Below are 25,433 nucleotides of genomic sequence, written 5' to 3'. Positions count from 1 at the left end.
GGGCTGCTATATTTGTGACTGTTATGAATTAAGGAGATCATGCACGTATGAACACTGACACTAAGTTAAGTAAATAATTTGAGAATAAATACATATATAATTTAATTTTATTATTCGTTTATTCACAATATATATGAGTTTTTTTAGCTTGATTCTCACCAATGCTTAGGCAGCAACCATTTGATTTTTGGTCAATAAAAAAACCCTATTCTATTCTATTCAGATCAGATCAGATCAGCCTACTTTCACTTTCAGATTTCGCGCTAGTTTACGTCATAGATAAATATTTATTTATATCTGAAAGCGCACATGCTTATGATTTGAAAACAACAGAGAAGCCGCTACTAGTGAGTCGGTGTACCAGACGTGTTTTGTCTATTGGATAGCGTGGAATATGGCTAAAAGACTGCAAAATCTTGTTGGTGACACAGTAATTAGACTGTCAGGTGAAAGTGTAGAGGAAATAAGGGTTGAGTCATTATGTGGAAAAGATTCTGTGATTGGGATATATTTTTCTGCACATTGGTGTCCGCCGTGTAGAGGTTTTACACCAAAACTTATCGAATTTTATAATAATGAAAAACAGAAAAGGAATGGTACAAAGTTTGAAATTATTTTTGTGAGTTGGGATAGAGATGAACCTAGTTTTAAGGAATATTTTGCTACAATGCCATGGTTGGCTTTACCTTATGACCCAGACAAAAAACACAAGGTAAGTTTACCTGTAAATTATGTGATAGGTGTAAATAATTGACATTTTAAGTAGTAGTTTATAAAGTTAGATTACACCACATAAATTTAGAATTTAAAATATTTTATTGGTATTAATTAATTCTAAAACATTTGATATAAACCTTAATAACAGACACAGTGCCTATATAACAGTATAATTAATTTATTGCACTCCAGTAAAGAGATGGACTATACATAAAAATATACAAAATACGAAAATCTGTATTGTCAAATCAGCCTAAAATCAAATTAATTTAGGGATCCAAATATATATAAGAAGACTGTGGATGTTAAAGGTGTGGGACTATTATATTGTCCCAGAATTGGGTATGTGACCAGAAGATGAGGGTTTGGATTGGGGGTTGGGGGGGGGGGGGGGGTCTGTTATTCTGTAAATATTCAATTTTCACCCCTTTTTTAGCTTACCTGGCCCAAAGGCCAAGTGAGCTTTTCCCATCACTTGGCGTCCGGCGTTGTCTGTTGTCGTCCTGCGTTAACTTTTACAAAAATCTTCTCCTCTGAAACTACTGGGCCAAATTTAACCAAACTTAGCCACAATCATCATTGGGGTATATAGGTTTAAAAAATGTGTCTGGTGACTCGGCCAACCAGGCGAGATGGCTGCCACGGCATAAAATAGAACATACAATGTATGTGTTCTAAATACTGCAGTTGCCATCACAAAATTTAAGTCATTCAACATGTTTAAGAGAAACAAGATTTTGTATTTCTTACTTTTGAATGGTCAATACTTTTCTGTATAAAATGGTTTCTCTTCACTTGATAAATAGCTGTTCCTCAATTTTTGTAAATGTGCAATGTATACATGCATGCTTTAATTTTTTATGACAAAGATTGTTGTAATGTACATGAGCACTTCTATATATACATGTATATGTAAAAATGAACAAGGTTCTTGGCAACTTTGTTTAAAATGTCAACTAATTTGCATCAATCTTTCCGAATTCCCTTTCGTAAAATGAAAATAGATGTGCACTGATTTAAAAAAAATAATGAAAATATAGAAGATTTAGTACATTTTGTACCTAATCACATGACATTAATAATAATAATAATATTATAATAAATTTTTTTTCAATTCAATTCAAAGTTTTATTGCCATATAAACTTTACAGTTTGTGACATATAACAACAACAAAAACAAATAAAGACAATAACTAAGTAACTCAATATATATACACAAATTCAGGTAAATATTAAAGGGTCCCCTGTCCTCAGTTCCATTGACTTTTTTATAAAGGATCCTAGTTTATTCACTTGTGTTGGTGTTGATGGGTTAAGAATATATATAACTTTGTCATTGTCAGTGAGATTAGCAAATACATTACTTTCTCTATAAATGCAATCAAAATATGTTAATCTAATATTTGAATTATGAGAACAATTTATTAGGAAATGTTTCTCATCATCTAGTACTTTACATTTTTTGCAAAGTCTCTCTTCGCGAGGAATTTTAAAATGCCTCCCTTTTTCAATTAATAATGAATGGTCACTGATTCTAAGTTTTGTAATTAATTTTCTAAATTCAAAGTTTAGGTTAGAGAGGTAAGGTTTGATCAATAGATTTGGCTCAAGTGCTTTATAAAATTTAATTTACTTTTATCATCAATAGATGTTAACTTATTTATCAACAGGTTGTTGTAGTATGAGTTTATTTGGGGTTTAATATAGCTTTTAATATTTTTTAATTAGGGTCGCCCTATAGTGATCACTCTGTCCGTCCGTCCGTCCGTCCGTCCGTCTGTCTGTCTGTCTGTCCGTCCGTCCGTAACACTTTCGTGTCCGCTCCATATCTAGAGAACCATAATGATTTCATACTTTATACTTTACATGTATATTAACCACCACCAGAGGGCGTGTCATGATGTATGTACAACTTCCTAGGTCAAAGGTCAAGGTAAAAAAACTTTCGTTTCAGTTGACAACCCTGTATCCTGTGGTGAAGATCGTGTCCGCTCTATATCTTGAGAACCATTATGATTTCAAAGTTTATACTTGTCATCCATTTTAACCACAACCAGAGGGCGTGTCATGATGTATGTACAACTTCCTAGGTCAAAGGTCTGTCTGTCTGTTGGTCTGTCCATCGCTAACAAATTTGATCCACACTATATTTTGAGAGGACAGCTGTTATTATTTCATACTTTATACCTGACAAACATTTTCAACTTAACATATATATTAACCAACTCCAGAGAATGTGTCATAATGTATGCGTCCTAGGTCAAAGGTCAGTCCGTCGGTCTGTCCATCTGTTCGTTGTTCTTAACAAATTGTGTCCGCTCTACCTCTCGAGAACCGTTAATATTTCATACTTTATACTTGGTGGGTCATAATATATTGAAGGCATAATTCTAAAAATATGTGACAAATATCAATTGGGCAGCACCTTTAAACATATTGTTCAAACATCAATCCATATATCCAGAAGTCACCTTAGAGTAGTCAACAATGAGTTCACATCATGCAGTCATATCACTATTATACTATGAAAGTAAGTTGAGAATATTTATCAGTTTTAACTTAAAATCTTAGATTAAAATCACACGTAAGACTATGTAATAACTTCAAATAATGCTTCATATCAGATTATCCATACAACTTATTTACCCCACGTTATTGACAGCGGGGCCCACAGAGATGGCTCCCATCTCAATGATATCTAGTTGTTTTAAATTATCACAGGTTTTTAGTCTATCTATATCAATGTTAGATTCAGAAAGAATAACTTTTGCAAAAGTGAACCATGAATAGGTGCCACTAGAATCCAAAGTTTTAGTTAATTGAAAAGATTCATGTAATAAGGGATGCCAGCTTTCACAAAACATGGAAACTTTATTTAGACTATTTTGGAGACCCTCCTTAGATTCAATGACCTAGAACAGAATTTATAAGATATGACATAAAAGACATGATCAGTGATGATAGAAAAAAAAGGGGGGGGTTCACAGGGGTCCTGATCTTGAAATCCCTAGCTAAATTACATGAAAACCTGTGGTCTGGAATTTATAATAAATAATTCCTGACATGATGTCACATCCTGGAAAAAGAAAAAAGTAATCCAGGATCCTGAAAGGGTCAATCACAAAATCCTGAGCTTAAAAACAACTGATCCTGATGTCCCCTCCTGCCTCCCCTTATGATAGATACAAGATACAGTTTTGATATATGTATGATGTAATGACACATTTGAATGAAGTTACCTCCCCTGTTTATTAATTAATGTAGTACATGTAACTACACATCTGTGAGTTACATATCATGGAGATCATCAATAAAATGTTTCATTAGTCAAAGTTGTGTTTTTGTAACAAATGTTTGCAGCAATCAAAGTTACGATTTTGATGTGAGATATATGCAGCTGTTTTTTGATAGGGATACAAATTTAATGAGTAGAATATTTTTACTTTTCTTGAAATTTTATGAATTTTTGTACATTTGAAAGTTAAGTAATTTGGGAATAGACAGATGTAAATAAGTCAAATTTTACATAATGAAACCTATATGATAAATTAACTGACAAACTAGTCATGCTTGTACACCCCAGTTATCATGACTGATAAGAACATCTTCATGATCTTACAACATTTACTTAAAGATTTGGGCCCAAACAAAATTTGACATTTAGGACAGAAAATTTGAAAATTTTAAGCAATTGCGATCAATAAAAGATATCTTGATTTTATGATGGTATTATACATGTATTTTAAAAGAATATAAAATTAAAATATGACTGTTAAGGATTATGGTGTAGATCTACTATGACCTATCTAGTTTTAGTATCATAAGAAATAAACAATTTCACTAAGATTTGTGGTAAAGTATCAATAATGTCAGGCATGTAAGGGGAGAGGGAAAGAAGAAAATTATGATATAACCTTTATGCATGTAAGTCATGTTTTTACAAGAACATAATAGAAAACAAGGAATATGGGGTATCCGTTCATGTCACTAAATCAGTACATTTTATCCTGCTTAATCGTTAAATGTTTAATCCCGCTGCAAATGTTTGCACCTGTCCTAAGTTAGGAATCTGATGTACAGTACATGTAGTTGCCGTTTGTTTATGTAATTTATACGTGTTTCTCGTTTCTTGTTTTTTAGCTCACCTGGCTCGTAAACTATTTCAAGAATCTTCTCCTCTGAAACTACTAGGCCAAATACTTCCAAACTTTAAATGAATGTTTTTCAGGGTATCTAGTTTATAAATTGTATCCGAAATTTTTGATCTATCAACAAACATGGTCGCCATTGCAAAAAATAGAACATAGGGGTCAAATGCAGTTTTTGGCTTATATCTCAAAAACGAAAGCATTTAGAGCAAATCTGACATGGGGTAAAAATGTTTATTAGTTCAAGATCTATCAGCCCTGAAATTTTCAGATGAATCAAACAACCCATTGTTGGGTTGCTGCCACTTAATTGGTAATTTTAAGGAAATTTTGCAGTTTTTGGTCATTATCTTGAATATTATTATAGATACAGATAAACTGTAAACCTCAAAAATGATCAGCAAAGTAAGATCTACAAATAAGTTAATATGACCTAAATTGTCAATTGACCCCTTAAGGAGTTATTGCCCTTTAAAGACTTATTTCACAATTTGTTCATCATGTTGACTTACTTTAAAAAATCTTCTCCTTTGAAACTGCTGTATCAGCCAAACTTAGGCTAAATGAGTTTCAGAGTATCTAGTATAAATTTTATATTTTATTTCCTTGTATGTCAAGAAACATAGCTCCTATGGCTAAAATAGAACATAGGAGAAAATGATTATTTTTTTTTGCTTTTGAAGAAAATAGGACGATTCAAAGAACATTTAAATAAATTAAAAAGCCAAATTAATCATTGATGAGAGATTTAACCAAAAAAAATAGGGTGAGCGATTCAGGCTCTTGAGAGCCTCTTGTTTATATAGATTAGACCATTGGTTTTCCCGTTTCAATGGTTTTACACTAGTAGTTTTGGGGCCCGTTATAGCTTGTTGTTCGGTGTGAGCCAAGGCTCTGTGTTGAAGGCTGTACATTGACCTATAATGGTTTCCCTTTTTTTTAAATTGTTATTTGGATGGAGAGTTGTCTCATTGGCACTCACACCACATCTTCCTATATCTATGTATATCATGTATATATGCACAGCAAGAAACACTAAAAGCAAAGAAACAGCCCTTTTATTACTGAACTTCATCTCACAATAAGGCCTTTGGCCTGGTGCAAAAAAACACCTCATTACAAGTTTAGGGTGAACTCTAGCCATGGCTTGAGCAGAATTCTTTGCAAACTGACCAGGATCATGATGGCCATAACTGTAAACTGGAGAACAAGGACATGGAGTAATATCCATAAAATAAACTGAGCAAAGATGTATGAAATTACCATAATATATATCATGTATTTAGAATACAAATCAACAGGTAGAGTTTTACCATAATTCTGAGTTATATTTGTACCAAGCCATAAAAAACTTTCAATGGCATTTTTAAACATGGTATAAAGTATAGAATCCATTAGTTTGATGGACTATAAAATAACAGGAAAAGGAAGAGAATATAGATGGAGATTATGTGCATTCAGCATGCATATAGTTCTTTATTGATTGGGATTTTTTAATTAGAAATAGTTGCATAATGGATTGCTTATTTTCTCTACCTTGATGTATGAAATAATGCACAATGTAATTTTGAACAATGCTGAACAAACACCATTTTTCATCAGCTGTCTGTTTAGCAGAGAAAAGACCCTCTGGATTTTTGTTTGAATTTATAATTGCGCAATAATGATTTTATGAAATTTGAGAGTGCATTGCATGCATTTATGTTACACTATAAAACTTTTGATGTTTTATTGAATACATTTGTAAAAGAGTATAATTGGGGGAAAAATCAAATAAAATTGAGTTTTTGAATGTATTTATCATGTTTATTGTACAAGCTGTAATATAATTAGTTCCATTTCTGTACAACAGAATTTAGTTTGTTTCCATGGTATGAAATTTTTAACTATGAAATCTATATTAATTTATCTTATTTTCACATTATTTGATGGATAAATACATTGAAATATGAGAAGAAACTGTTATTAAATTGTATGCATTTAAATATTATTTGCATAATAATTTTTAATCCAAGTACAAAAATGTATTTAATGTATTGAAAATCTTCGTTTGGAAGTGAAGTTTAATGGTATTTTAATATGTGTAATTTTCATGATTTTGAAGTCTTAAAGATGTAAGATCTTTAATGTAATTATAACTTGTTTGATATCAGAAGAAGTTGCAAAGTTTTATACTTGTACATGTAGTAAATATTTATGACTAATGAATTTTTACTGGTACTGATTCACACTGAACTTTTTGAAGAGGGTAAAGTCAGGAGTACTTTAATAATGTCAAATTCTTAGTTGTACATACTTCCAACATGCTCAAGCACTGGTAGTTGAACGATAATATTTCCTCAGATATTAACCAGAGATTCTGTTTTTCTTTTTTTTAGTTTTCTATATTGTGTTTTATGTATTGTTGTTTTCACGATGTTTTTCGAGTATGAATTTTATCGAATTGTTGTCTTTTACCTCTCTTTTAGTGGAATTATTACTTTTTGGTAGATTAAAACTCCAAGAAGGCTATCCCCCCAGTATTTTGGAATTGGTAATTTAAGAGTAAGGGTAAGAATTTGTCTAACCTGCAAAGTAGGTAACAAAATCAGGGACATATAATTATGGTAATAGAATGTGCATGTGTTGTCTGTTCAATGTCACCAAGCATACATATTTGTATAAAGCTTCATTCTCAAAGGGAAGAAAAAAAGGGGGGGACGATCTTTATCTTACATGTATATTATACATGCTCAGAAATTTCTGTCTTAAACCTGATTCAATGACTGCATACAAAATCCAGGGGCGGATCCAGTCATTTTAACAAGGGGGGGTTCAAACTATATGTCCCCATTCAAATAAAATTGAGAATGGAAATGGGGAATGTGTTAAAGAGACAACAACCCGAGAAAGAAAAAACAACAGCAGAAGGTCACCAACAGGTCTTCAATGTAGCGAGAAATTCCCGCACCGGGAGGTGTCCTTCAGCTGGCCCCTAAACAAATATATACTAGTTCAGTGATAATGAACGCCATACTAATTTCCAAATTGTACACAAGAAACCAAAATTAAAATAACACAAGACTAACAAAGGCCAGAGGCTCCTGACTTGGGACAGGCACAAAAATGCGGCGAGGTTAAACATGTTTGTGAGATCTCAACCCTCCCCCTATACCTCTAGCCAATGTAGAAAGTAAATACATAACAATACGCACATTAAGATTCAGTTCAAGAGAAGTCTGAGTCTGATGTCAGAAGATGTAACCAAAAAAAAAATAAACAAAATGACAATAATACATAAATAACAACAGACTACTAGCAGTTAACTGACATGCCAGCTCCAGACTTCAATAAAACTGACTGAAAGATTATGATTTCATCATATGAATATCAGGCACAATCCTTCCTGTTAGGGGTTTAGTATCATACCATCATAACATATATGAGAACATAACCCGTGTCATGCCAACAACTGTTTTTTGAATAAATGTGTTTAGTTCTGATGCAAAGACCCTATACTATAAGTGAATCAATATTAACGCCAAAATACGCAATCTTTAATGACCTGACAACAGTATCGTTACGTATACTATATCCCTTCTTAATAAGTCTATTCAAAGGTTTTGTTAGTTTCTGAGGTGAAAACTGACACCTTTGTGCTTTATAAAGAATATTTCCATAAAAAATAGGATGTGAAATACCTGAACGTATAAGAAGTCTGCATGTTGAGCTATATTTACGAATGATGTCCTTATACTGATAATAAAATTTAGTAAATGTTTTGACTAGTTTGTGATATCGAAAACCCTGGTGTAATAATTTTTCAGTAATACATAAATTTTTCTCGTTGAAATCTAAAACATTGTTACATACACGAGTGAATCGTACAAGTTGAGATATATAAACACCGTAAGACGGTGATCAAATGCATTGATCGTCCAATAAAAAAAAGGGGGTTCCAACCCCCAGAATCCCCCTTCTAGATCTGCCTCTGAAATCTATGATAGATCTTTCTGTTGCTGCTTCATTGATAAAACAAATCAATCTCACTTTGACCTCATTTTCACAGATCACTGACTTTAGGTTTGGATAGTTACTCCGATATTATAAATAGTAGGTCATTTGTAAGAAAGAACTGCCTTTCGAAAGTCAAATAATATGAAAATAAAACTCCTAGTTTTCTGGAAATGTTTAAAATAAGTATACTATGGAGTGCATAAATTCTCAGTTTTTAGGATAGACAACTAAATTTTGGCCCAAAATAGTCTTAAAATATTGCTCTTCATGAAAAGTTTAATTTCTGCAGTTTGTTGGCTAGTTTCAGTTAAAAATGACATCAAAAGCATTGAAAGCACTCGAAGAATGCACATCATCTTACATTCATTGCACTGAAATAGGGTAAATGAATGAAAAAATCGTTTGAAAATAGTAACATGGTGTTTTCTATGATGATTGAATTCAGTGCAAAATTATAATGCTATAAAATATTTCTGCAATTTTCTTTATTAATCATATCAAATAATAATTAAATTTTATTTATTGATAATTTTACTTTGATGTTTATGTCACAAATCAATGATAATTTGATAACAATTTGATATTGGCAAGTAGAAAATAAACGAATGATTGCTCTGTTAAATTAGCTGCAATTAAAAGGCAATACGATGATGATTTATTACGATAAATTCATGGAACTTTCAAAAGAGGGGACATTTATGGAAAATCATAATTGAAAAATGAAATTATCAACCACAATGGAACTGAATTTAGATCCTATTTAATGATTTTTTGTGTTTCCTGCTTTGCTAGTAATTCTAATTTGAACAAACAAATATTGGTCTGTTGTAAAGACTTGCACCAAGTAAACTATAACATGTATAACATGTATAAGTGCATTCTAAAAAGTGTTTCATGATTTGTACTTTTTCTTGTTGAATGTTACCAAAAGAATTTTGAAGATTGCATAGAATTTTTTCTCAACTTTGATAAAAGAAGATGTATTATGAGTGCCAATGAAACAACTCTCCATCCAAGTCACAACCGTTATAGGGTCAAAGTATGGTCTTCAACACGGCTCCCACTGAACAGCAAGCTATAAAGGGCATTAATAATGACAAGTGTAAAACCATTCAATGGGGAAAACCAACAGTCTAATCTATAAACATAAGAGAAACGAGAAGCACTTATGAACTACATTTTCTGTATTTTACCTATATTTGGTGGAATTGAGTGCTGAGAGCTTACTAGTATCTCCTACTTTATATATATTGTGACTGGTATAAGCCTATTGGTTAGCTCGCTGTGACTTGTTAATGATTATCTAACTTACTGACATCTTCTTAAATCGTCTTTCCTGGTTGATTGTCTTTGTCTTTCCTTATACATTTTAGAATTTGAGTTTTTGGAATAGTCTATTTAGCAATTACCTATTTAATTCTGTTATTACTCACTTTAGCATGAGTTGTTTCCCTTTGCCAATCAAAAACAGGGATATCAAAAAAAATTGGACTGCTGCCATGCAAAGTATAATAAGGTGACAGTAATATATACATAAGCCTCGGTCTAAACAAATTTTAATTTGGAAGTAACTATTGATATCAAAAGCTTTTGATAAAAATGGCATGTGATGAAAATATTTAACAAACTTCAAGATTTAACTCTCAATTTATATTCCTTCTAAGGGAAACAGCTAAAAAATGATACCTTTTTTTAGGGTACTCAGGAAATTTGGTAAATTAGGTCTAAGTGTATGATGAAAAACTAAAACCCTTCACACATTAATGTTTTTAAACCAAAAACTAGATTGCATATATCTATCTGATATAGCTATAAATCTTCTTTATTATATACTTAGTAGTAAATACAGATAAATTGTATGTGTAATACAACCAATGACAAGCGTGCTGTATCAGCCACCCGTTATGATATCAATATCAGCACGGTTGTAAAAGCTTTATCACACCTTTAATCTGTATGACGTCACATCATCGATTGCAGTCACTGTTGCAAATGCTTTATCAAAACCCCAATCTGTATGATGTCATGTCAAACCTATAATCTGTATGATGTCATTTCTAACCTCCTTTAATATTTGTATGACGTCATGTCACATAAAAAAACATCTACTTGAGGTATATGTATATAATAAAGTGAATATGATATAGCTTTTTCAATATCACACACCGTATCAACCCGAGTCTCCAATATAATCCCAAGAGCTCTGCTTGTCATACTTGTGACATGTGGATGTAAAACTCTATGCTACATCTATAAATAAATGTATTAGTGTTGAAGAGCTTATTTTTACGATGGCCTAAACCCTGTGACATAAAAATTTAGATTTATCTTTATTATGTAAGGCCCTAACCACAAAGTTATAAAACTTTTAGGGCGCTTACTCTGACTATTACAGACATGTTTTAAACATGTTTAAAATCTTAAATAAAAGAATTTGCCTCTTATAACCTCAATCACGTAAATCTCCTAGTCTCTTCATCATTTTTTGTACTTCAGGGATTTAATTCACATCTTACATTATTCCTTTAATAAACCTACATCATATTTTGACTGTCATACTTATCTATACATAAATATCATAAAGCCCTATGGAATACATATGTTTTACTTTATTTGTTTTGATACTCAGTAGAAACATTAAAAAGCAATACTGTAATGTCTTCTGATTAAGTGTCAAAACATTGATAGAGCCTTTCTCCTATTGACTTAGCCCTGAGTCTTTGTTTGAAATAAAAACTCAAGTGTTACTTTAATACTTCATGATGCAATAGTTTGATTTTATAGTACTATACAATTTAGAATGAAAATGGGGAATGTTTCAAAGAAACAACAACCTCACCAAAGAGAAGACAACAGCTGTGGTCCAACCAGTAGTTTATTTGATTTGATGGACATATGATTTACATGTTATAGCAAGGATTTTCTTGAATGACAACCTGGTCAATCCTCTAAAATGTTATGACTTACTTACATCAATGTTAGAAGACTACCCAGATGATTGGTGTTTAATATCCAGTGGAAAATATTACAATCACTGGCTAGTATTAACATGCTAATGGCATATGAATACCTTAGATAATCTATGCTTTGTAATGGACCAAAACACTGATCAGTCATATGCTACACAATGGTAGCTCAAAAGATTGCTGAAACACAAATTTAATACTTTGTATTGCTACCCAAACATTCATATCTGACTTTGGGCTCAGAAATTTTTGCTCTTTTAACTCTTAAATCTTGTGTGGTTAACAAAAGTTACAATTTCAAAACCTTTTTTCTTTGCCTACACTAAAAATTAGTAAATTTTATGAAAAACACTTTCAAGTCTTAAAATAACACATTAATTGACAATACATTATGGGAAAATTCTCACAGAGTAAAAACCAAGCTTAAAGCCCTTAGTTTGCTGAAATGTACACTTTAGAATTTGGGGATACATTCTAGAGTAGATTTTAAACAACACCAATAAAAACACAATCATGTGTAATGTGAAGAGAATGCCTTTTAATGGAATTTGAATATTAAAACAAAGGGTACATTTTTAGAGTTGCTTCAGGTGTCAGACCACCAATTAATCCCTCAAATTTAGAACGTATGTAAAAGTAGGCCTACTCGGGACAAAAAATAGTGCATTTGATGTCATTGTTTACTTGAACTACCCAACAAATTTGCAGAAATGAAACTTTTGGTGGAAGAGAAATATATTAAGACCATTTTGAGCCCAAATTTACTTGTCTAGTTGAAATTAAAAATTGAGGATTAATGCGCTCCATTAAGTATACTAATGTAAGATTTCAAGAAAACCAGGGTTTATTTTGAGTGGTACATCCATTCGGAAGGTCTCTTCTTTCTTATTTGGCTTTAAAGGTATGTCGAAAATTGGCACGAATAAAAGGTGATACCTGTAAGATTCAGGACATACCTGGTTTGTAACGATTTACAGAAAAGAGCGACGATTTACAGAAAAGAACCGAAAAGGACCGAAAAGAACCGAAAAGAGCATACAAATAATGTTAAAAAAATGTATATATATATATATATATAGTTTAAAAGTAAAAAACACCAATTTCCCCCTCGTAATTAAGGAATGTCCTGTTATAACACTATCCCAGGTTAGGGGAGGGTTGGGATCCCGCTTACATGTTTAACCCCGCCACTTTATTTATGTATGTGCCTGTCTCAAGTCAGGAGCCTGTAGCGTGGTTGTCGTTTGTTTATGTGTTACATATTTGTTTTTTGTTCATTTTTTTTTTACATAAATAAGGCCGTTATTTTTCTCGTTTGGATTGTTTTACATTGTCTTATCGGGGCCTTTTATAGCTGACTATGCGGTATGGTCTTTGCTCATTGTTGAAGGCCGTACGGTGACCTATAGTTGTTAATGTTTGTGTCATTTTGATCTGTTGTTGATAGTTGTCTCATTGGCAATCATCTTCTTTTTTTATATTTACGATGTTCTTGATTCGTTCTGGGAACAGTTTATGTTCCTGATTCGTTTAAATTTCTTAATTCAATTTACGGTATACAACGATTGGCTACATGTGAATAAAAGGATATTAATCAATAAAAAAAATACACCATTATCTATATATTATAAATTTTGTGCAAAACACAGTGATTTTCTTTTGTCTTTCAAGAAATATAAATAAATGAAAAGCGCACCCGCTTTCGGTATAATTGATAATTGTTTACTCTTTATACAGCTGCCATATACTAGCGTATAGATTGAAGGGTGTGAAAAAGTTAATGGCATGTTGATTTCTATTAATTTTATCCAATAAACCACTTAAAACAGATATGTACACGTAGATTAGTGAAATGATGTCAGATGGTGATAAATGTTGGCCTGTGGTGCTTCATGTAAACTGGATGTACATATAGAGAAACTTGTGCATGAAGATAACGGGACTTTTCCTTGACAAATTCTAATCCTTGACATGTTTAACGCGTCAAAGTAACAATTAATGCGTTTTCATTGAATATGTAATACACATACACACAAACACAAAAAGAACGAAATATTCGTATTTATTCTATAATTACTGTAAAGTGTTCCGTCATGTTTTAAAGGATATTTTCACGTTTTATTTTGTTTTTGTCCAAATGTCCGAATGTCCGTGTTATTTATATATTAACTGATAAATGGAACACATTCAAAAAAAAATTATAAGGAACTTTTGTAATGTTCGAAATGAATTAGCGACCAAGATTGAACAAAATAATGACACTCAGCTTATAAATATAATTCACTTAGAAAGATTGTTTGATAGTAATGAATTAATATCTTTTATTTTCTTGTCTGTTCTATGTTTTCTATTCCATAAGATAGGCATCCGACCCTACCTATATAATTTTTCACATGTACAGTAAGTTAAAATATGTAGTCCTGTCGCAGTATAAGGTTTCAAAACCTAATAATAAACTTTTGTGAAAAATATCTTTTTATTTAGAATAGATTTATATAATTTTGCAATTTGCTAATTTTCTTCGATTACAAAACATTTCGATCTCCTTTTCGGTTCTTTTCGGTCCTTTTCAGTTCTTTTTGGTTCTTTTCGGTCCTTTTCGGTTCTTTTCGGTTCTTTTCTGTAAATCGTCGCTCTTTTCTGTAAGTCGTCGAACCCGTTTGTAAGAGGTTAAATTTAAGATAAAAAATTTAGAAAGCTATGAAAATTGCAAAATTTGGTTGAAAAGATAGGGACTTTTAATTGGTGGTCTGACACCTTCAAATAATAATTTAGGGAAATTGATGTTCATCTAACATATATATATTGGAATGATTTACATGACATTTCCTTAACTTATTAGCTTTAATTATCTATTATGTTATAGTAAAAGGCTGGGTATTAAGACGTTCATTTATGTATTTTTCAGGGTAAACTGACAAAAAAATTCAGAGTTCAAGGAATTCCAAAATTAGTTCTGATAGATGGAGAAAATGGGAAAACTATAACTGTTGATGGTTATACATGTTTAACAGATAATCCCAATGGAGAAGGATTTCCATGGAGACAGAAAAAGGTCACAGAGGTCATTAAAGGACCAATTATAACCAGTAATAAAACAGAAGTAGAAGCTTTAGAGGCTCTGAAAGGGAAATACGTAGGGCTATACTTCTCTGCACATTGGGTAAGTATTTTATGTCAACATTGTAGAATGGAACATATGTGTAATGTCTGTTGGATAGGGACGTTAAATCTGAGGTCTCTTGTTCCTGGAATACCACACTCTTTGCATGATAACCCTTTCCTCCATAATGACGCCTTTTGACGTCATCCCCTTTTCTCTATAATGACGCCTATTGATGCCTGTGTAGTACCTCAGTTAAAATGCTTTGACTACAAAATGTCTGCATCAGACTTAATCAAACTTGTATCCAGTACAAAAAGGATATTCATGAGAATATCTCACTTAAATTTATTTGATGAAATATTTGTTTTTGCTATGCATTAATACTTTAGAGCATGCTTTCAGAATTTTGTTGAAAAATTCCTATGCCAATCAAATAAGCCCCCCCCCCCCCCCCCCCCAAAAAAAAAAAGATCTTTCTCAACAAGCTCTTTTTGAGTGGTCCTTAAGTGACCAGTTGTTTGGCAAAATTACTTCATTTCAGTTTTGGATTTGATATATTTTTTTGCCGTTTTGGTTTTAAATTAAGTATTTTGTATTTTGGTTTTCGTGGTCTTCTGTCTAAACTCTGTTAGTATTCATACTTTGATGAGTTGAGTCTTTTTTCAATAAATGTAAAAAAGACAATTATTATGTATCAAAATAAAACAACAATACAGTAGTCTAGTACATAGAAAGAGAAATAAACACTTTGAACATAATGAACAAAAATAATTCTAAAATAGTATATGCAAATTATAATTCTTACAGAGTATAAAAAAGTAATATTTTTTTGCAGTCATACCTACAAATCACAGAACATTGCTTCAGGTAAAAAAACAACCAAAACAATGTGAAGTGCTACAGACGTGACAGACCATTCTGTTTATATTGTAGTTTCTTACAGTACTTGTAGAAAATTAAGAGGCTCTTACTGTAATAAACATAATAGTATTTGTCATGACAGATGACTTGATTTGTTGACAGATGAGAATGTTCTTTGCCAGATAATATAACCAAAACTTGACGGAGGGGGAAAAGCAATGGCTGATCCAGAAGTTTTTATACAGGGGGAGGGCTACAGTTATGCTTCAGTGATTCCCTATATAATCAACAAAATTTTTCTCAAAAAGGGGGGGGAGGTGCCTTGATGTGTGGGTGTGTGTGCTGGCACTTCAGTACCCCTTAATCCGCCTATCAAAATATCATGTGTTGGCAATTAGGTTTTAGTTGGTGGTGATTTGATTGTTGAAACACTAAGGGTGACTTTTGCCAATATTTCTGGTACATTTGTTGACAGTTGTCACACTATCTGCGGAATTGTAACTCTTATGGTCCTTTTTAAAAAAAAATTTAACTTTTGCAGACGAGAAAGAACTATAATTAAGTCACCTTAGTTGTTTATTTGAAAAACAAAATGCAACTGCGATCCTTCTTTCCATGGTACAGTAAGAGTAATAGTCTGATAGATTTATTTCGTCTTCAAGCCATTGTTCAACTACTAAATTGTCTATTCTTCTTACCAGCACACTTGGTACAATTAAAAACCTTATAATAAATTGTTCAAATAAGGCCTTCGAAAATAGTGGAATAAATTACTTTTGGAGTGTCAAGAACTCGTTGGAAGTACTTGATAAATTGCATGCTCATATTGGTGATTTTGAATCTGTTCAAAGTTTTGATTTTTCTACCCTGTATACCACATTGCCTCACATTCTCATTAAGAAAAAATTCACACACCTAATTAAATGGGCATTCAAAAAATCAGAATGTGAATATATATGTTCAAACTCTTTTAGGTCATTTTTTAGTAGCAATAAAAAAAAAACTATGTTAATTGGACATGCTTTGATACTATATATGCCCTTGAATTTTTACTAGATAACATTTTTGTTCGCTTTGGGGATTCCGTATATTGTCAGATTATCGGAATTCCAATGGGAACTAACTGTGCACCACTTATTGCGGACCTCTTTTTGTATTGTTATGAGTTACAATTTATGACAAAAATAAGCAAAGACCGATCAAAACAACATTTGATAAACAAATTTAATAATACTTTTAGATATTTGGATGATATTTTGGCTCTCAATAATGACGACTTCAGTATGTATATTGATGAAATTTATCCTGCTGAACTTACTTTAAATAAAGCTAATACTAATAATGACCACTGCCCTTTCCTCGATCTTGATATCTGTATCACTAAAGGAAAGCTGAATACTAAAATTTATGATAAAAGGGATGATTTTTCATTTCCTATCGTTAATTATCCGTTTTTAGATGGTGACGTTCCCTTGTCACCATCTTACGGTGTTTATATATCTCAACTTGTACGATTCGCTCGTGTTTGTAACAATGTTTTAGATTTTAACGAGAGAAATTTATGTATTACTGAAAAATTATTACACCAGGGTTTTCGATATCACAAACTAGTCAAAACTTTTACTAAATTTTATCATCGGTATAAAGACATCATTCGTAAATATAGCTCAACATGCAGACTTTTTATACGTTCAGGTATTTCACATCCAATTTTTTATGGAAATATTCTTTATAAAGCACAAAGGTGTCAGTATTCACCTCAGAAACTTACAAAACCTTTAAATAGACTGATTAAGAAGGGATATAATTACGATACTGTTGTCAAGTCATTAAAGATTGCATATTTTGGCGTTAATATTGAGTCACTGATAAGGTCTTTGCGTCGGAACTAAAGACATTTATTCTAAAAACAGTTGTTGGCATGACACGGGTTATGTTCTTCTCATATATGTTATGATGGTATGATACTAAACCCCTAACGGGAAGGATTGTGCCTGAGGTTCATATGATGAAATCATAATCTTTCAGTCAGTTTAATTGAAGTCTGGAGCTGGCATGTCAGTTAACTGCTAGTAGTCTGTTGTTATTTATGTATTATTGTCATTTTGTTTATTTTCTTTGGTTACATCTTCTGACATCAGACTCGGACTTCTCTTGAACTGAATTTTAATGTGCGTATTGTTATGCGTTTATTTTTCTACATTGGTTAGAGGTATAGGGGGAGGGTTGAGATCTCACAAACATGTTTAACCCCGCCGCATTTTTGCGCCTGTCCCAAGTCAGGAGCCTCTGGTCTTTGTTAGTCTTGTATTATTTTTATATTAGTTTCTTGTGTACAATTTGGAAATTAGTATGGCGTTCATTATCACTGAACTAGTATATATTTGTTTAGGGGCCAGCTGAAGGACGCCTCCAGGTGCGGGAATTTCTCGCTACATTGAAGACCTGTTGGTGACCTTCTGCTGTTGTTTTTTATTTTGGTCGGGTTGTTGTCTCTTTGACACATTCCCCATTTCCATTCTCAATTTTATGTAATAATAAATGTATGGCATTTACATTTATCTAAGGCTTAGGGAAACCCTGCTTTATATTCATGTTATTTGACTGAATCTTTCACTTAGATAACCAACAAAGGGCAATTTCTTATCTCTATAACTATTGTCTACTGGAAAGCAGTGCTTAAAGGTTGGGATACAATGTCAGATTTTTAAAAACAATTAGCATTGTGGAGTTGTCTGGATTGAAGTTGAAAATTACATAACTGATCTGAGGTCACAGGTGCTGAAGTTTTCAATTTTGAAAATAATATTTATTAAAAAAGCTTAATTATAAGCCACATAACTTTTATTCATAGCAGGGAAGAGTTGTTTTAATTTTTCAGCAATTGATTTAGGAAAAAGATCTCAGGAATCATAATCAAAGTTTTGCATAGGTGCAGTGATGTCTGCTTTTTTTGCATAATTGAATAGTGAACAATAGACAGAGAATTGAGGATCTAGTTTTGATGAAGATCTTTATCCCCGCAGGTGATTACATTCACCAGGCGCTATCACTGACTCTAGATAAACATGCTTTTATTTACAGCGTGTTAATGATTAAAATGTCTGTTTATATAATTATCTGCAAAATTGCATCTTGTAAGAAAAATTTTCACCTTAAAATTCGATCACATTCGGTTTGTTGAGATGTGGTTGCGTAAGAGTTTTGTAGATTTATGGCGTAATCTGGAAAGATGCTTGTGCTTCAAAGTAATTAACTTACTGTATTTTATGAAACTTTTATCAGCATGCGTTTCTGCATTATCTTTGATATTCTGGTTTAACTCTAAATAAAATTAAAAAAGTTCAATAAAAGTTATATCTGTGCATGAGAAAATGTGCAGAATTTTTTGGTGTCTGTTTCATCTGATCAAAGTGGGGTAATAAATCTATAATTGGAGTTTGTTATGTAAACTAAGAAACACAACTGTTTACTCTTCATTAAGTTTGTCAAAAGCGATGATTATTTTTATGTCCCCATAAATCAAAAGAGCTGCTATGTAATTGTTAATCCTCTTAAATTTTTGTTTTTTCTACAAATTCAAGTAGAAGCAGCATTCATATGAATAAAATGTAGATTTTCAGGATTCCGTCTTGCAGTACATGTTTACTTATATTACGATTTCTTGACTGGTTTTCACTTGCAAACCAAAGTTATCATACACATATATATATTTGCATTAATTAAGATTGGGAAAAGAGGCAAATGACAGAAAACTGCCTAAATGAATTTTAACATTCAATTACTTAGTAGTCTTAAGTAATAATATGTAAATAAGAAGATGTGGTATGATTACAAATGACGCAAATTCCTCACCAAGAGACCAAATAATATAGAAGTTAACAAATATGGGTGACAGTTTGGCCTTCAACAATGAGCAGGGCCCATACCACAGAGTAAGCTATAAAATGCCAAGGAATGACCATTTTTAAACAATTAAAACAAAATTAATGGCCTAATTTATATAAAATAAATAAGTGATAAACAAATATGTCACACTGCAAAAAACAACAACCTCTGAATTACAGGCTCCTGACTTTAGAGATAGACACATAAATAAAGTATGAATAAAAGGAGATGTTGTATGTACGTTAAAGAGAAACCAATATTACTCAAGGACAAATATAACCATAAAAACATTTCATCTAAGATCATCTAATAATTAAAGAATATAAACCAAGAAATAAGGCAATTTCCGCATTAATGCTACATTATTAAACAATCTACCTAGTGCTTTCTGGTATTGCCTCATAAATATTATTATATTTTAAAAAAGTTCATCAGTAAGGATTTTTTGTTTCTTATGTAATTTTTAAGAAGGTCATGTGAATAAAAACCTTATTACCAATTGTTTTGTTACCATACTGATGAGTGTAGCTATCTCAATATGTGGATTTTCAAATGATGTTTGTCTAACATGACATAATAAACGGCTGGTAGAACTTTCACAGCTCTACTGTGTTGTAAACAATGTTTAAGAACATGTGCATAGGAAGTAAAACAGAATATATAATAGTAAAAAAGCCAAACTGTAATTGTTGCATCTGTTTAAAGTTAAAAAAAAACTAAATTCTGTTTATTTTTTTGGTGTTTTAAAGAATATGTAAGATAATATTGTTTAAGAATCATTAGAGCTAACACAACTAAAAACTGTATCAAATTCACATCTACATAATTTTTTTGACAGATAGCTAGTTTTGTTAGACTGAGCTTGTCACTAATTCATCCATGTTGTCAGTAAAATCCCATTTGATTTCACTTTAGAAATATATCAGAATTTAACCATCCATTCAGTTTATCACCTGATAATCTGAATTGTTACTAAGATTCTTTACCTCAGTGGCCTTAAAGGTCTTGGAAGCTTCAACCATCACTTGAATCAAAATCTAAGCCCATCCATTTCTATATTGCAATTTTAAACCTTTGAGAAATCTTATCTGAAATAACTAAGCCAAATGTTACCAAAGTTTGCCTCATTGTTCAGTACTGGGTATCTACTAATTTGACCTCTAATAATTATAAAAATACAAAAACACTGGTTGATAGGAAATTGTTCCTGGCTAAAGTTCCAGTTGCAATTGATTTCATTAAAGATGATAAACTATGAGAAAAGTGTATTCAATAGGTAGGTGAAAGTTTCGACAATAGGAATGAAGAGCTAGAACTTGTGCCTTTACTAAAAAATATTGGTTTGTTAGACAGGGGTAAAACATTTAGCCTTGCTACAAGCTACTCACAGACCTATCTGACAAAAGGTTGTTGCAAGGTCGTTTAAGGTGCAGAGAGCTTGGCTCTCTTTTAACACAAGGCATTAGTTGCCATAATTCTATAACCCAGTCACCTTTGGTTGTTATGTTATTAAAGGAACAAATGTGAAGTTAGTTGAACTATTAAGTGTTTACAACTACCAGTATCTTAGAAAAGATAGACTTATCATGATCACCAATATTGACTATCAAGAAGACTTGCATAACAGGGTTTGAATTATTCAGAGTTATGGAAGAGAGATATAATCTATTTTGTCATGCTATTAAGTAGTTATCAGAATAAACAGCAGACTTATCACTCAGAATATGATGGCTACGACATGTGAATTTTCTCATTATAATGTTTTTGCTTTCATTAACGAAAGGTGCTCACTAATTTGCCATATTTTTGATGTACATTTATATAAAACATGAGTTGCTCTTGGATTTGTTGATTAACTAGAGATCTAACATGTGGCAGACAAATAATTTGATTCTTGTTTGACTGTAGTATGTACTTAACTAATGAGGGGGGGGGGGAAATTATCTTGATCACCTTTTTGTCGAGCCTTCGACTTTAGTCGAAAAAGCGAGACTAAGAGATCCTACATTCCGTCTTCGTCGGTGTCGTCTGCGGCGTCAACAAATATTCACTCTGTGGTTAAAGTTTTTGAAATTTTAATAACTTTCTTAAACTATACTGGATTTCTACCAAACTTGGACAGAAGCTTGTTTATGATCATAAGATAGTATCCAGAAGTAAATTTGGTAAAAAAGAAATTCCATTTTTTCCGTATTTTACTTATAAATAGACTTAGTTTTTTCTGCGGGGAAACATAACATTCACTTTGTGGTTAAAGTTTTTAGAATTTTAATAACTTTCTTAAACTACCCTGGGTTTGTACCAAACTTGGACAGAAGCTTGTTTATGATCATAAGATAGTATCTAGAAGTAAATTTTGTGAAAATATAAATCCATTTATTCCGTATTTTACTTTTAAATGGACTTAGTTTTTCTGCGGGGAAACATTACATTCACTCTGTGGTTAAAGTTTTAAAAATTTTAATAACTTTCTTAAACTATCCTGGGTGTGTACCAAACTTGGACAGAAGCTTATTTATGATCATAAAATAGTATCCAGAAGTAAATTTTGTAAAAAGATAACTCTATTTTTTCTGTATTTTATTTTTAAATGGACTTAGATTTTCTTTAAAGTTAACATTACATACAGTTTGCAGTTAAAGTTTTCAAAACATTCATTAGATTTATTAACTATCCTAGATTTTTACCAAACCTAGACAGAAGCTTCTTACAATCATAAGATGGTATTAAGAGGAAAATTTTATTGATTTTTTTCCTCATTTTTGTTGAGCCCGTGATTTACAGCAAAAGTAGGCGAGACACTGGGTTCCGCGGAATCCTTGCAAATTTTTAATATAGTTACTAGATCTTTATTGGTGGTTGAGTATGTTTACTTCATATATTTTAACTGCCTTAATGGTCTTGTGTTTGTGAGCTGGAGGGTTGAGGTCAAAGCTGGATTTGTTAAACTCTTGATATTAGGTAGTGGAATATCTAGCGACATAACAAGTGATAGTATTCCAGAATATCTTTTCCTTTTGGAACTTATATTATGAAGGAACTTATATTCCATGACAGTACCTTATTCTTTATAGTCATATATTAGTCTAGCTTTTCTATATAACTTATAGGCACTGGCTACTGTTACATTGAAATGCAACAATAATAATAAAAAAGTTATTGTTTAATATATTGGAGACTAATTAGTGAATTGCAGGGTTGGGTTACCAATGTAAATAAATTGTAAAAGTCACTTAAAGGCATTATTTCTTTTCTTGAACAACTATGTGTAGGTCAGCTCAAAAACTTTATTAGAAATTTGGGAGATTTTGGGGAATTGTATCAGGCTGTATTGTTATAATAAGTATATCTGAGCATTTAGCATACACCTGATAGGCTGATAGCAGAGCTGCATGTATTGTTATAATAAGTATATATCTGAGCATTTAGCATACACCTGATAGGCTGATAGCAGAGCTGCATGTATTGTTATAATAAGTATATCTGAGCATTTAGCATACACCTGATAGGCTGATAGCAGAGCTGCATGTATTGTTATAATAAGTATATCTGAGCATTTAGCATACACCTGATAGGCTGATAGCAGAGCTGCATGTATTGTTATGATAAGTATATCTGAGCATTTAGCATACACCTGATAGGCTGATAAACCATAAATTTCTTAATCAACAAGTTTTTCTCCATCTAGGAAAATCAGTATCAAGAAAATAAAAGAATTCTTAGCATGCAGGGGAGATAATAGCAATTCCTTCCTGACACCTGTATTATCAATACTCAGGTTTCAAGTAAAAGTCAACACTAAGGTGTATGCTAAATTGTCAGATATACTTATTATAACAATACATGCAGCTCTGCTATCAGCCTATCAGGTGTATGCTATGAGAACATTCTGAAATGTGGGTTACTGTAAAGCTTTGGATATTGTGTATAATCATAATGATCACTGACTGCCTAAAAGGGGGCTGTTTCAGTCATGCATCCGTGATTCATTGATTTACTAAAATTTTCCAATAAAAGGAGAGGGGCCCCCTGGAAATCCCTCTAAATCTGCTTCTGAAAGTATTGGAGATCCTTTCAATATCGTTTAGATTTGAAAATCTTCAATCTTGTAGTTAAAAAAGCATGATTTAAGATAAGTTGATTTGTCAATAAACCTGTACTAAACTGCCTATGATGAATTAGTAAAACCAACAAGAAATGTTTCCAGTTAATAGAGTTACATTTATGATTTCATAATTAATGCACACGCCTCATTACATATTGTTCGTTCTGTCTGGAAATCTCCATTTTTCTGTGAGCCAAACAAAACATTTCCCAGACTGTGGTTCAAGGGAAACATATGCTTTCACCAATTAAATTGTTACAAACGATATGCTGTTAATTATAGATGTAATTAAACAACAGCTTTAATTACAGCAGAGGGAATTCCATAAATCATTTTAATCAAAATATTATATGTCCCCATGACAACAAACGTCTGCTTTTTCAGGGAACAATTTACATCTTACACCCAATCAAAGAAATTATTTGTGTTATGCATGATAAGTGATATATCATCTGATGACGAGAGGTATCTTTTATTATAAGCATTATTAACATTCACTTGATTGGAGAGATGCAGTATTGTTATAATAAGTATATCTGAACATTTAGCATTCACCTGATAGCAGAGCTAACATGTATTGTTATGATAAGTATATGTGAACATTTAGCCTACACTTGATAGCAGAGCTGCATGTATTGTTATAATGATAAAATTGAGAATGGAAATGGGGAATGTGTTATAATAAGTATATCTGAGCATTTAGCATACACCTGATAGCAGAGCTGCATGTATTGTTATAATAAGTATATCTGAGCATTTAGCCTACACCTGATAGCAGAGCTGCATGTATTAATTGTTATAATAAGTATATCTGAGCATTTAGCATACATCTGATAGCAAAGCTGCATGTATTGTTATAATAAGTCTATCTGAGCATTTAGCCTACTCCTGATTGGAGAGCTGCATGTATTGTTATAATAAGTATATCTGAGCATTTAGCATACACCTGATAGGCTGATAGCAGACCTGCTAGTATTGTTATAATAAGTATATCTGAGCATTTAGCATACACCTGATAGGCTGATAGCAGAGCTGCATATATTGTCATAATAAGTATATCTGAGCATTTAGCATACACCTGATAGGCTGATAGCAGAGCTGCATGTATTGTTATAATAAGTATATCTGAGCATTTAGCATACACCTGATAGGCTGATAGCAGAGCTGCATGTATTGTTATAATAAGTATATCTGAGCATTTAGCATACACCTGATAGGCTGATAGCAGAGCTGCATGTATTGTTATAATAAGTATATCTGAGCATTTAGCATACACCTGATAGGCTGATAGCAGAGCTGCATGTATTGTTATAATAAGTATATCTGACAATTTAGCATACACCTTAGTGTTGACTTTTACTTGAAACCTGAGTATTGATAATACAGGTGTCAGGAAGGAATTGCTATTATCTCCCCTGCATGCTAAGAATTCTTTTATTTTCTTGATACTGATTTTCCTAGATGGAGAAAAACTTGTTGATTAAGAAATTTATGGTTTATCTGTACGTACCAAGGAAATTCATGAAAATTGTTATCCCTAAAAAAAAAATGAATGAATCCTCAGTTTATTGCCTCTTTATGTTGGGTCTCATTGGGGTCTAAGCGTGATGCGGGATTGCTGATTTTTGGTAAGCGTGACACGGGAA

At 32.0% G+C, this 25,433-nt stretch overlaps 1 protein-coding gene across 1 annotated transcript in view; it reads left to right on the top strand.

Annotated features, from left to right (window-relative positions):
- The first annotated feature begins 290 nt into the window (after nucleotides 1–290).
- The window catches only part of LOC134680670 (nucleoredoxin-like), a 41,328-nt gene continuing 16,185 nt past the window's right edge, over nucleotides 291–25,433 (top strand). Inside the window, exons 1-2 of the mRNA XM_063539804.1 lie at nucleotides 291–712; nucleotides 14,736–14,990. Coding sequence (XP_063395874.1) covers nucleotides 395–712; nucleotides 14,736–14,990 — 573 coding nt within the window. The 5' untranslated portion in view covers nucleotides 291–394. The remainder of the gene's footprint in view (nucleotides 713–14,735; nucleotides 14,991–25,433) is intronic.

The sequence above is a fragment of the Mytilus trossulus genome, chromosome 8 (genome assembly GCF_036588685.1).
Source record: "Mytilus trossulus isolate FHL-02 chromosome 8, PNRI_Mtr1.1.1.hap1, whole genome shotgun sequence".
Taxonomy (NCBI): domain Eukaryota; kingdom Metazoa; phylum Mollusca; class Bivalvia; order Mytilida; family Mytilidae; genus Mytilus; species Mytilus trossulus.
Note: the sequence above shows the minus strand (reverse complement) of the source record. Positions and strands in the feature narration are given on the sequence as shown.